Raw genomic sequence first — 14,046 nt, 5'->3', positions numbered from 1 at the left:
TCACATGGCCAACAAAGACTAACATGGTCTGGCCTGGCCAACTTATTTAGCTCCATATAAGGCCACTCTCTCCCAACTTGCACACTCCAGCCAAACTCATCTTCTTTTATGTTCCTCAACACACATTTCTTTTATGTTCCTTACGTTCTCATCTCAGGACTACTGCTTTTGTCCCTTAATTATCTTTACTCATCATTCACATCTCATCTTTCCCCAGAGGTCAGCTCTCCAGTGTGGTCTTCACAGTACCATGTTCTTTTCTCCTTCAACGCATCAATCAGAATTTGCAATTATATATTTCTTTGTGAGGTTGCTTGATTAATTTCTTATTTCCCCACCACACTATTCACTCCATGAGGGCAGAGACTGTCTGGTTTATTTTTAAATCATGTATCCCTTGCTTAGTATGTCATACCTATTTGTCAACAAATAGTCAATGACTAAAGGATATTTTTAAAAGATAGTTTCTGCTATGGATTGAATGTTGTGTTCTCCCAAAATTCAACATGTTAAAATCCTAACCCCCAAAGTGATGGTATTAGGAGATAGGGATTTGGGGAGGTGATTAGGTCATAAGGATAGATGAATAGGATTATAAAAATTATAAAATTATAAAAATTATTATAAATTATTTTATAATTATAAAAATTCATGAATAGGATTATAAAAGAAACTCTTATAAAAGAGGTTCCAGAGAGATCCCCCTTGCCCCTCCTGCTATGTGAGGTTAGAGTGAAATGACACCCATCTATGAGAAAGTGGGCCCTCACCAGACACCAAATCTGCCAGTGCCATGATCCTGGACTTCCCAGTCTCCAGAACTGTAATGGAGAAATAAATGTTTGTTGTTTATAAGCTACCCAGTCTATGGTATTTTTGTCACAGGAGCTAAAACAGACTAAGACAGTTTTCTTTATCCCATACCCTTTCCTTAAATTGCCCTTAGAGTATGTCATATGGAAAATCCTTTGTATTTCTTCTCATTGTTCTTAAACATACTTCCTTAAGCTTCAGGCAAACTGGGGCTCTTAAAAGTAAAAATGACTCTGATTCTATTCTTATGCTTAATTCAAGTTAAGTGAGACTCTGTGCAGAAAAAGATGACTCTGAGTCCCAGCCAGGGTAGTCTGTCTCATTACCAGATTGGACTGCAATTGGGGAAGAAAAGAAAGGAAAGACCTACTCGCATTTATCCATCAGAGGAACTATACCCTGCTGGGCCTTCCTAATTATCATGGCAAGAGAGGTACTGAAGGAAACACTTCAAGAAAACAAATGTAGCAACCCTCAATGCTCCCATGTCTTCCTGGGGCTGGACCTTTATGCCCAATTGCTTTTACTCCCCAACAAGCCACTGTTGATCACTGCCCAGCCCTTGGACACTCTGCTTCCTCTAGCTTTGCTGGGTTACAGATGGAATACAAAATTCCTTTCTTTAGATTTTAGCAAGTTACAATGTTTTAAAAGCCACCTTAATATAAAACTGTTTTTAATACAAAAATACAAAAGCAGTGAAACAGACAATTTTATAGAGTATGGACTTCTTACTCTATGATGACTAAAGTCAACCCATATTTTCCTGACTCCAGCTTCTGTACTTAGATTCTCCCCCATTTCCACCCCCTTGTCAACCGCATTTTCTCTATTACCATTCAATTTCTTTCCCAAGAATCTTACCTATTTTCAGTTACATGACTGGAAATCATTCCATGACTAAAGTAGCTTCTGAATGGCTAAAAAAGAAGCCAACATTATATATATTAAGATCAAAATTTTATAAAACAATCACAAACCCCTCATATATGCATGTATGTATGTATATAATGTGTGTGTGCATGTGTTTGTGTGTGAGAGAGAGAGAGAAAGAGAGAGAGAAAGAGGGAGAGATGCATGTTTATAGATTGTTATAAGAACATGGGAGGACATATGTGGTGGATAACAACATGAATTTGGGGGCTAGAAAGCAAACAAACAACAATTAGCAAAGAAAAAAAAGACAAAAGGCTGCAAAAGAAAAAGAAAGGAAAAGGAAGGTAAAGAAAAATCCTTGTCCAACTTTACAGTTTTTAACTACTGAAAGGAAATTGGACAAACCACCATCTGTGTTCTAAGTTACTAACCATATAGGAATCTTATTCTTCTATTAAATTTTTTTCTACATTTCCAATAATTAAAATTATGTTAATTCTATAAATTATAATATATATTAATTCTAATATACTAATTTGAAACGAGTAATGAGGGAGAATCCAAGGGACTTAGAAGTACTGACAGAAGTTTCCCAGGAAACCACAGAAGTACTTCTCAGCTTTGATGTACATAGTGCTAGGCTAAACACTAATCAAACATTAATATGCAGGGTCTTTGTCAAGAGTTCAAAACTTCAAAAGGCAATTCTAATCCCCTTAAATAATACTGATTGTTTCCCCCCCCCCCCGATTAAATAAATAGTATATGCTTATTTTAGAATACAATAAAAACCACCTACAATCTCTAAGAACTGTTAATGTTCTGGTACATTTTCTTCAAATCTTTCTTCTATGGTATATTCATAGAATATATATAGATTGTACCAAAGTTTATTAAATAGTCCTTTATTCTTGGAAATTTATATTGCTACTCTTATATCATAAATAATACTGTAATGAATAACTTTTCATAAACTTTATCTACAGTTCTGATTATTTCCTTAAGGCAAATCTGGAAATGAAATTATAGGGTAAGAAGGCAAAACTATATTGCCAAATTGTTTTTCAAAAAAGTCTGATCAATGTACACTTCCACTTACAATATCTGAGTGTGCCTAGCTCAGGGTAAGCACTGTCCAATAAATGTCCTTTTAAAAATATATCTGTCAAGTTGACAAACGAAAAATGGTACCTCGTTGTTGTTTTATTTTATACCCCCGCTTTGATTTTTAATGAAGTAGAATATTTCAGATATGTTCAATGGCCATATGGACTTCCCTTTGGTAATTAACTGTTTATTTACATCCTCTGTATGTTTATCAACTGGAGTTTTGGAGTTTGTCTTACTGATTTGTAAAAACTCTTTATATATTAAAGGAATAATAACTAAAGTTTATTGAGGGTTTACCATGTGAACTGTGACAGGCATTTAAATGTATTTTCTCAAGTACAGTTGACCCTTGAACAACAAAAGTTTGCACTGCACACGTCCACTTATATGTGGATCTTTTAAAATAGTAAATACCACAGTAATATATGACAGGCAGTTGGTTGAATCTGTGGATGTGCAACCGTGATGCCAAGGAACCGCAAATATGGAAGAACTGTGTATAAGGAGGTGTTGTGTACACAAAGGGCTGGCTATAAGTTAAATGCAGATTTTCGACTGTGTGGAGGGTCTGGAGGGTCTGGGTCCCTAATGCCAGTGCTGTTCAAGGGTCAACTGTAATCCTAGTAACAACCTATGCAGTTCATTCTATCATGATCCCCTCTTTACAGATGAGTTGGCTAATTTAATTAACTTGTCCTAGGTCACAGAGCTAGTAAGCTGCATAGTCAAGATTCTAACTGGATTTGGGGAAAAAAAGATAAAGTTAGATCCATATCTCACATCGTATACATATATCACATCATATACACGAAAAATCCCAAGTGAATTACGGATCTAAATTGAAAAAATTAAACCATACAAGTACTAAAAGGGTAAATTCCTCTTTAACCTTAGATTTATAAGCCTTTCTGTATATGACTCAAAATCCAGAGGCAATAAAAGAAAATATTAATAAATTTATATAAAGATAAAAAGTTTGCATGGCAAAAAACCACCATAAACAAAGCAACTGATAAATAAGGAAGAAATATTTGGAATATATATCACAGACAAAAAGGTAATAGACTAAATATATAAAGAACTCATAAAAAACAAGGGACAAAAGACCTAAAACCTGTGCTCTACAGCTCAGTTAATAATATTGTACCAATATTAAAATGGGAAAAAGACATGAAAATAAAATATAAAATGGCCTTCAAACATATGAAAAAGTGTTCAAGCTCAGTCATAATTAGAAAAACACAAACTAAAATAATACCAAGATACCATTTCTCATTGATGAGACTGTCAAAAATTAAAAAGTATGACAACACATTCTATTGGTGAGGCTGTGGTAAAACAGGCACTCTCATATGTTGCTAGTGGGAATGCAAATCAGTACAACCTTTCTGAAGGGAAATTTGGCAATAGCTAACACAACTACATATGCACTTACCTTTTGACCCAGCAATCCCATTACTAGGTATACAAACCTCCAACAATATGAAAATACATAAGCACAGAGTTATTTACTATGGCATTGTTTGCAATGGCAAAATACTGAAAATAACCTAAATATACATACATACGACAGGGGTTAATCTGCATATAACTTATAGTTGGCCCTCTGCATTCGCGGCTCCTCTGCATCCATGAATTCAACCAATCTTGAACCGTGTAGTACTGTAGTATTTACTACTGCAAAATATGCAAGTGGACCCAGGTAGTTCAAGCCTGCGTTGTTCAAGGGTCAACTGTACTATGAATTATAATAAAGAATGAACTGACCTAGAGAGAGTTCCAGGATAGTGAAAAGAGCAAAGTGGAAATGACTACATATGGTATGCTGCTCTTCAAAGAAAAGAAAGGATATAAGAAAATACCTATGTATCTGATCATTTGTGCAAAAGAGACAGAAAAGATAAACCAGAAACTGAAGACATTTGTTACCTACTGGTAATGGAATGGGTGGAAAAAGGGTGGGAAGAAAGTGGGAATCAGAACATGGTAGTAAGAACCCAGGAGTGACATGTCACTGAGTATATCTTTTTGAATATTTTTTACTCTTAGAATCAGTAATAAGAAGAAAAGAATTAAAAAGAAAAACAAACTGAAATAGGCATCAGTGAGAGGTGGGACAACTTCAGGTGGCCTAATATAGAGGTAATTGGAGTCTCTGAAGGAAAAGAGGACAGAAAAAATAATGGCCAAAAACTTTCCAAACTTGATGAAACTAAAAATCCAGATCCAAAAAGCTCAACAAAACCCAAGCATAGGAAATACGATCAAAATTATAGTGAGACATACCATAATCAAATTACTCAAAACCAGTAATGAAAGAGAAAATCATAAAAGCTACCAGAGGGAAAAAGGACAAGTTATGTACAGAAGAACAAAGATAAAGATGAAAGACTTCTCATCAGAAATAATGCAAGTGAGAAAGAGTGGAACAACATCTTTCAGGTACTGTAAGGAAATAACTGTCAACCTAGAATTCTATACACGGCAAAAATACTTTCAAAAATGAAAGTGAGGGATTTCCTTGGTGACACAGTGGTTAAGAATCTGCCTGCAAATGCAGGGGACACAGGTTCAACCCCTGGTCCAGCAAGATCCCACATGCCGCGGAGCAACTAAGTCCATGTGCCACAACTACTGAGCCTGCGCTCTAGAGCCCGTGAGCCACAACTACTGAGGCCCAAGTGCCTAGAGCCCATGCTCCATGACAAGAGAAGCCACCACAATAAGAAGCCCGCATACCGCAACGAAGAGTAGCCCCCACTCGCCACAACTAGAGAAAGCCCACGTGCAGCAAATGAAGACTCAACGCAGCCAAAAATAAATAAATAAATAATTTTTTAAAAATGAAAGTGAAATAAAAATTTTTTTCAGACATACAAAAGCTGGAAGAATTAATCATCAGAAGATTCACACTACAAAAAATGTTAAATGATATCCTTCTGGGAGAAGGAAATCGTACCAAATGGATATCTGTGTCTACACAAAGAAATGAACAGCACCAGAAATTTTAACCACATGGGGAGATATGTAAGATTTTTAAAATTATTTAAATCTTTAGAAAATATTTTTAAAGATTTTTCTCCTTTTTTTTTTTTTTTTTTTCCGGTACGCGGGCCTCTCACTGTTGTGGCCCCTCCCGTTGCGGAGCACAGGCTCCGGACGCGCAGGCTCAGCGGCCATGGCTCACGGGCCCAGCCGCTTCGCGGCACGTGGGATCTTCCCAGACCGGGGCACGAACCCGTGTCCCCTGCATCGGCAGGCGGATTCTCAATCACTGCGCCACCAGGGAAGCCCTTAAAGATTTTTAAAGACAAAAAAGACAATTGACTGTTTAAACAAAAATAACCCCAATATATTGTGGGGTTTATAACATAATGTAAAAGTAAAATGCACAGCAACAAAGATCAACTCCAGTTCCAAAGGTCAGGAGTAGGGCCTGTCCTGGGTCACAGTGGAACATAGCAGAACTGAGGACTGGCAGTGCAAGCCCAAAGTAAGCTCAAGTATAAGCTCAAGATCACTCTTTTGATCCTTCCTGTTGACTAGTTTTGGGAACTAGTTTGGGAACTAGTTTTGTGCCTTATTTATTTATTTATTTAATTTCTGGCTGCATCTGGTCTTAGTTGTGGCACGCGGGATGTTTGTCGAGGCATGCAGGATCTTTTGTTGCAGCGCGCGGGCTCTTTGTTGTGGTGTGCGGGCTTCTCTCCAGTTGTGGCCTGCAGGTTTTCTCTTCTCTAGTTGTGGCATGCAGTCCCCAGAGCACGTGGGCTCTGAGGTTTGCAGCACGCAGGCTCTAGTTGAGGCGTGCGAGCTCAGTAGTTGTGGTAAGTGGGCTTAGTTGTCCCACGGCATGTGGGATCTTAGTTCCCTGACCAGGGATCGAGCCCGCATACCCTGCATTGGAAGGCGGATTCTTTACCACTGGACCACCAAGGAAGTCCCTGTGCCTTAGTTCTTGATTTACATACCTCAGTTTACTCATGGAGTGGGTCTTATCCTGAACCTAGTAACTTCACTACTGTTGTTTGCCTAGAAAGAAAGCTTGGCATTACCTAGAGGTTCAACTGACAAAGGTGTGCTATTCACATGTGGAGAATTATTCCTAGGCTTATTAACTGGTGCCCAACAGAATTCCTGGCTGACAGGGGCACCACCTCTGACAATGAGTATCTTTCTTGTAGAGAAACTGGCACAGAAAAAATAACCTTCTTATATAGGGGTTGGCATGGGAGTTAAAAACTTCTTTACAGCATGCAACAAATCTTAAGGAAATGATAGCCAAATTCGCATTGGTAGTGCTGTATTCTGAGAAAATTTTTAATAAAAATAAAAACAATAAATAAACTAGCCAATTTCTTCTTTCTCTTTAAACCTTCCTTTACATACCTCACCCGCCTGAGATTCGGACAATTCCAGCAAGAAGGGAATTTCTGTGTCAAAACTGGCGAAGAAGCTAGTCCACTGATGTTCAAAAGTCACCAAATCCTAGAAAGAAAATGAAAAGATAATGTGGTCATTCAAGGAGGTACTTTAGAAAACCAGAATCATGAAACCGCATCTGATCTCAAAATACCAGACCATTTAAATATGTTGTTTAAAAGGTAGTAGCAAACTACTGATATATGTTACCACATGGATGGACCTCAAAAACATTATGCCCAATGAAAGAGGCCATATATAAAAGACTACAGTATATGAAATACTCAGAAAAGACAAATCTACAGAGACAGAAAGTAGATTAGTGGTTTGCTTAGGGCTGAGAGTGGGAATGGAAGTTGACTGCAAGTGAGGACAAGGGAACTTTCTGGGTTGATGAAATGTTCTACAATTCAAATTGTGGTGATGGTTGCACACCTCTGTAAACTTACTAAAAATCACCAAAATGTACACTTAAAATGGGTAAATTTTATGGTATATAAATTATATTCCAATAAAGCTGGTTTTTTTTTTTTTTAAAAAGGGTGGTAATGTCCTTTAAAAGCTGTTTTTGAAAAGGACGGTTAGCAACCCTTGTTGAAGAGGGAGTTATTTATGAGGCACCTAAAGCTATTTATGAGACACTACATCTAGTACCATAAGCTTATAGCAGTGAAGCTTTGTTCAAGGACAAATTAGTTGACTTAAGTTAGAAGTTCAGTGGGGCCAGAGGTGGCCCAGAGCCCTTTCTTCCCTCATCCTCTCCTCCTAGCGGGAAAGCAAGTATGAGGAACTCTGCACCTTCCCAGCTGACTCTCCTCTACATAACAGCTTGCCTCCCTCCCCCATCCCAGCTGCTTTTCAGCCTCCTCTCTGAACTCATTCCTGTTCCCAACCACTACACATTGCTTTGCGTTCCTGGCTTTTCTTTAAGGCATCATCAGTTAACCCAAAATATAAGGTATGACTTGCTTGATTGAGATACTCAAGTGACATCTTTGTCCTTATTTTGAAGTTGCTGTTAATTTGTACTCAAATTGGATAGTTGTCTTTACTGTCCATCTCACACTGTGTAAGTGTACATGACAAGCACCCAGCCTAGTGCCTTGCTTACAGCAGGCATCCTGTTTGCTGCACTAAAACTGGCTGTCTGGATCTATGCTCTTCTCTACTCTTCTCTTTAAGGATACACAAGTACTCATATGAACTCTGTGTTAGCCATGCAATGGCCCTAGGCATAAAGCACAATGGATCTCTGCTGGGAATACTTAGTGTAAACAACATTCTCAAGTGACTTCACTATCTGCTGCCCAGACAATCTATATTTTGTTTATTTTATGTATATATATATATATATGTATATATATATATATACACACATACACACGTATTACATTACATATATGTCAATATTTGTCTAAAATTATTTTCAGTAATATGTAGGAGACAGTGCTGATACTGTTTTCTGAGTATGTTTTATATATAACATAGGATAAAACATCATGTATATGTGTGTGTACATATGTATGTATATATATGTGCGTGTATATATAAGTATGTATATGTGTATACACACACACAAGGAGAGAAAAGGCGAGGGAGCAGGGAGAGAGAGAAGATAATTTCCTAGTTTCATCCACTGAAGAGATCTAGAAACAATGACCAAACCAGGAGCAAGGAGCATTTCTAGCGCCCAGACTGTGGTGCTGAAATGTCATTTCCCACTCAAAGAAACCATAACTTACTAGAGAAATGACCAATTCCAGGTCTGAGACAGGAAATGTACACGATAAGCCTGGAATATCTTGTCAGTACATAGCAGAGAAGTTACTGAGGACTATTAAGATTGTGTTAAAAGGATCTGTGACCAACTTGAAGTGAGACCACAGCCCAAAGATGGAACAATTTAGAGCATCAGTAAAGATGATAACTGCAATGGACAGAAACATATCAAATATGTTTAAATCTGAGTTCAAAATTAGACATATTTTTTAAAACTATTTTTTTTTTACTGGTTACTTTTGGAAAACGGTTGGGAACCAACCTTATTTTGAAAACTTATAAGTAAAAGCAAGAATTCAAACATTTATCTTGCTTTTCCTACATGAACGTCACCACTGCATAAACAATATTAGCAAGCTGAATATTTCCCTTTACAGAATATAAATGAAGAAGAAATTATAGAATTGGAATATCACCATTTTGCAATAGTGAATTAAGACTCTAATTAATGAAGTAAAGATCTGAAGATTGCACATCAATGGCTGTTCACAAAATAAAGAGAATCAATTAGATACACGTACTTCTTGGTAAGGAACATAACACCCTCTATGAAGTAATCTTCCCACTAAAAATCAACCCTGAAACTCATTAAACCTCTAGATTCAATTACTAATAATCAGGAAATACAGAAGACAGGGAAACTGTTAAACGACATCATGGGAATGCAATCAACAAAATCCCAGTAAGGGGCTTCCCTGGTGGCACAGGGGTTAAGAATCCACCTGCCAAGGCAGAGGACACGGATTCGAGCCCTGGTCCTGGAAGATCCCACATGTCGTGGAGCAACTAAGCCCGTGGGCCACAACTACTGAGCCTGTGCTCTACAGCCCGCAAGCCACAGCTACTGAGCCCGTGGGCCACAATTACTGAGGCCCGTGCACCTAGAGCCAGTGCTCTGCTACAAGAGAAGCCACTGCAATGAGAAGCCCATGCACCACAACAAAGAGTAGCTCCCACTTGCTGCAACTAAAGAAAGCCTGAGCACAGCAAAGACCCAAAGCAGCCAAAAATAAAATAAATTTTAAAAAAATCCCAGTAAGGACAACCATATGACAATGATCTGGTTTCTTCAACAGACAGTTAGCAAGGTATGGGTGGGAACAAAGAGAAGAAGGGGGAATCCATACATGAGAAGAAACCTAAAACACACACAAGCAGGCAAAGCTAAACTATGATTAGATTCAGATAGACTTGTACTGGAAACTTTGCTTTGCCTCTTACTGGCTGTGTGACCTTGGGCAAGGGACTAACCTCTCTGAGCCGCAAATGCCTTATGTGCATAATGGCGGGGGCTATTATTTACCTTACAGAGATATTTTAGGAATTAAATGAAATAACCTGTAGAAAGTGCTTATTACCAGGCCTTAAACACTAGATGTCTGCAGTACTTGTCAATTTCTCTGCTTCTACTGTTGGCTAGCTGGAGTTGGCTAAGAACATCTGAGCCTCCACCTTGATTTCCTGGCATTTGTCTGCTCTATCTCTCAGACACCCATAATGCATATCACTGGCCTCAGGTAAGTCACATCTGAGGCTATGCAACCCAGTGTGGGTCTGTGCTTTCCTTGCCTGGCTCTGTCCAATCCCCTGGGCTATACCAGAATGCTTCACTTTGTGAGGCTTAGGAAAACAAAAAGAACCAATATAGCTATTAGTACAGAATACACTTTATTCTGTTTTCCAATTCTATTTAGAAACAAACTCAGAAGTATGTTTCTATTTTAATGGCCTACATGGTGACACTCACCTTGGTTTGTGTCTACGATAAGAAGTAGAGTTATACAGTTGGGAAGTCACCATTTTCTGGCTACCTTCTACGGAAAAACACTGCGTGCTTTGGGGGATACACAGAAAAGATAGGCACTTTGCTCCCAAAAAAGTTCCCTGAGGGAGGTGGATATGTCAGTACTAATTACAGAATAAGGTAGAATGAATCATTAAATACTGCCTTCAGCTCCATGCTATGACCAAGAGTGACAAATCCTAACCACTAGACCATCGGGAATCCATGCTGTGACTGAAATGGAAGATTTCACGTGTGTGTGTGTGTGTGTGTGTGTGTGTGTGTGTGTGTGTGTGTGTGTGTGTATTTAAATCTTCCTAATATCCTTGTGTACTTCTCTAATGCCCGCTTTATAGATGAGGAGACTGAGGTACTAAATGGTAAAGTGACCTGAGGATGCAATTCTAACAACTAGCAAAAGTGAAAATATATCTAGGTAAGGGATACCCAGAGCCTGTGTGGTTTCCATCAGACACACTATTCTCCAATTTTTCTCCAGCACAAACAGTGCATTTGTGGAAATGGATACTGTGTATGGAGGTAGAATTGGTTCATTGGATCTGATGATGAAGAAGGGAAAGTCCATCTGCTCAGACTCCTGAAGGCTGAATCCAGAATCCAGAAGACAGGCCCAGATGGATATCAAGATCAGATAAGCAGTAGAAGTCTGCAAACCCCAAAAAACATGACAGTGTGCCTTGGCCCTTGGCCACCACGGAAGGACCCTGAACTTCAGACAGAACTCTTGCCCCTAGGCTGGCATCCGGCAGTGTCTGATCTCAGGTGACTCAAAGGGGGAAAAGAAGCTTAATTTCAACATTTAAAAGTATTTTTAAGAATTACACGAGGTAGGACTTCCCTGGTGGTGCAGTGGTTAAGAATCCACCTGCCAATGCAGGGGACACAGGTTTGAGCCCTGGTCCGGGAAGATCCCACATGCTGCAGAGCAGCTAAGCCCATGTGCCACAACTACTGAGCCTGCACTCTAGAGCCCGTGTGCCACAACTACTGAGCCCACATGCCACAACTACTGAAGCCCGTGCACCTAGAGCCTGTGCTTAACAACAAGAGAAGCCACTACAATAAGAAGCCCGTGCACCACAATGAAGAGCCCCTGCTTGCTGCAACTAGAGAAAGCCCATGCACAGCAACGAAGACCCAACGCAGGGAGGGAGGGAGGGAGGGAGGGAGGGAGGGAGGGAGGAAGAAAAAGATTTACATGAAAAGAATTACATGATGTAATAAATATAAGAAAATGAAAGTTTCTAAGACACAGAACACAAATTATTTTACAAAGATGGAAATATACTCTGCTTTTTTACTTTTCTCACCAAACATATTTTGAACATCTTTCTAAATCAAATCTCAGAGCAGTCTGCATTTTCCCTTTGCAGGATCTGACCAAGAAGCATGGCGCTGTAGGCTCTCTGGCCATCAAAGAGCTGCCGGCAGTGATTGACCAGTAAAAATTAAGGCCTAAATGCTAATTCTGACTATAAGATTACCAGTCTCAGCAAAGAGAAAATACATGTGAACAGAAAAAGTATTTGGATATTGAAGAGAAAAAGAGTTTTTAAACAGAACTTTGGAGGCTATGAAGCAGCTAAGCAAGAGAAGAGAGAAGCAAAAAAAGTAGATTTTAAGAAGTAATATGGGTATGGATTGGCTCCCTTTAAAAAATTTTTTATAGGCACAAGTAATGACTAGAATTGTATTTTAACTTCTTTTGGTTGTTGGATTTGAATTTTATTAACAGTTGTAGACTCACCACAGAGATCCCTGCACAAATTTATAGTCATTTTCATACATATTTATTTTATCCTACTTAGGGTTTGCTGAGCTTCTTGATCTGTGGATTGATGTATTTCATCAATTTGGAAAGTTCTCAGACATTATCAACTTAAATTTCCAGCCCCATTTTCTCTCTACTCTCCCTTCTGGGACTCCAATGATCTACTATGCTAGATCATTTGACACTGTTTGGCAGATACTGGATGCTCTGTTCCATCCCTTTTGCTCTTTTTCTCTCTGTCCTTCAGTTTGGAAACTTTCTATTGACTTATCTTCAAGTTCACTGAACTTTTCTTCATTCCTGTCTAATCTGATAAATTAGCCAACCTAATAAATCTTCCATTTCTATACCATATATTTTTCATTTCTAGCATTTCCATTTGGTTCTTTTTATAGTTTTCAGGTCTCTGCTACAATTCCTCAACTCTTCACACGTTGTCCCATTTTCTTCCAGATTCTTTAGCACTTTTATCAGTTACTTAAACAGATCAAATTTTGTTTCTTCCAGTCTTATAATTTAAAAAAAATCATATACCAGACATTTTGTACAAAAGACCAGTAAAAACAGAGGTAAATAGTACCATATACCTCTAGGAAAGGGCCACTAGATCCCTTTCGTTAGGCCACTAAAGCAGGGATCTAAGTCAATTTGATCTATAATTGATCAGGGTCTGCGTTTTGCAGCATTTGTAGTTTGGTTTACTTCATCACTAAATTCAAGTATTTCGAGGGTGGGGTGTGAACTTTCATAAAGATTTTGCTCAGAGCACTGGGACAAGATTCTGGAAATCTCTTTGCATTTTATAGCTGAGCCACCAGCTTGTGGAATCATGGACAATCTCTCCCTGCTTTACAAGCTGGCTACCACTTTTCTGGGTGGTTAAGGAGTTCTCTTTGCTCTCTAGTCCCCTTGGCTCTGTCTGTGTAGAGAGATCCTTGCCTTGCTGCCTTGCACCCAGCCTTAAGAGGGCAGCTGCTTATACTCTGTAAAGTCCTGGAATGCCTCCAAATGACTGCTCTCAGCTCTCCTGCGCTAATCCAGGTTAGAGTTGAGTGTCAAGTACCTCAGGGGGAATGGTTCTCAGCACTCCTGCCTGGCGCCTAGTCTTTGGTGGACTACCCTGAGCTCTTGTGAGGACCTATGGTTTAGAGTTGAGGGGTAGGTGCTGACTCACTCACATACAGCCATTAAAAGCTCTTTAAAAGGTCACCTGATTTTTACTTATCCCTGTCTGTGATAGATTTCTCTTCCTCCTGCTGCTCCATTGGAAATGAGAACAGTGTCCTATGAAGGGCCCTACTTTTTTAGAAACAGAGTTCTTTGAGGTTTCCTTGCGTCTACAGCTCTCTAATGATTTTACACTATTATTTTGTTGCATATTCAGATTGTTCTGGTTATTAGGGTGAGAATAATGGTCTCTTTTGACTTTCTATATCCCTAACTGGGAGTGGAAAACCATGGTCATTTTTAT

The 14,046-nt window shown here is 38.8% G+C and overlaps 1 protein-coding gene across 3 annotated transcripts in view; it reads right to left on the bottom strand.

Annotated features, from left to right (window-relative positions):
• The window catches only part of DNAAF9 (dynein axonemal assembly factor 9), a 149,853-nt gene that overhangs the window by 83,574 nt on the left and 52,233 nt on the right, over positions 1-14,046 (bottom strand). For 2 of the 3 annotated variants that reach the window (XM_067012213.1, XM_067012214.1), the window contains exons 8-10: positions 7,189-7,287; positions 1,678-1,733; positions 771-821 (exon numbers count right to left, since the gene is read on the bottom strand). In XM_067012213.1, the coding sequence (XP_066868314.1) occupies positions 771-821; positions 1,678-1,733; positions 7,189-7,287 (206 nt within the window). The remainder of the gene's footprint in view (positions 1-770; positions 822-1,677; positions 1,734-7,188; positions 7,288-14,046) is intronic. The other variant, XM_059037678.2, reaches the window with a different exon arrangement.

The sequence above is a fragment of the Kogia breviceps genome, chromosome 14 (assembly GCF_026419965.1).
Source record: "Kogia breviceps isolate mKogBre1 chromosome 14, mKogBre1 haplotype 1, whole genome shotgun sequence".
Taxonomy (NCBI): domain Eukaryota; kingdom Metazoa; phylum Chordata; class Mammalia; order Artiodactyla; family Physeteridae; genus Kogia; species Kogia breviceps.
This window is presented reverse-complemented; position numbering and strand designations above follow the sequence as displayed.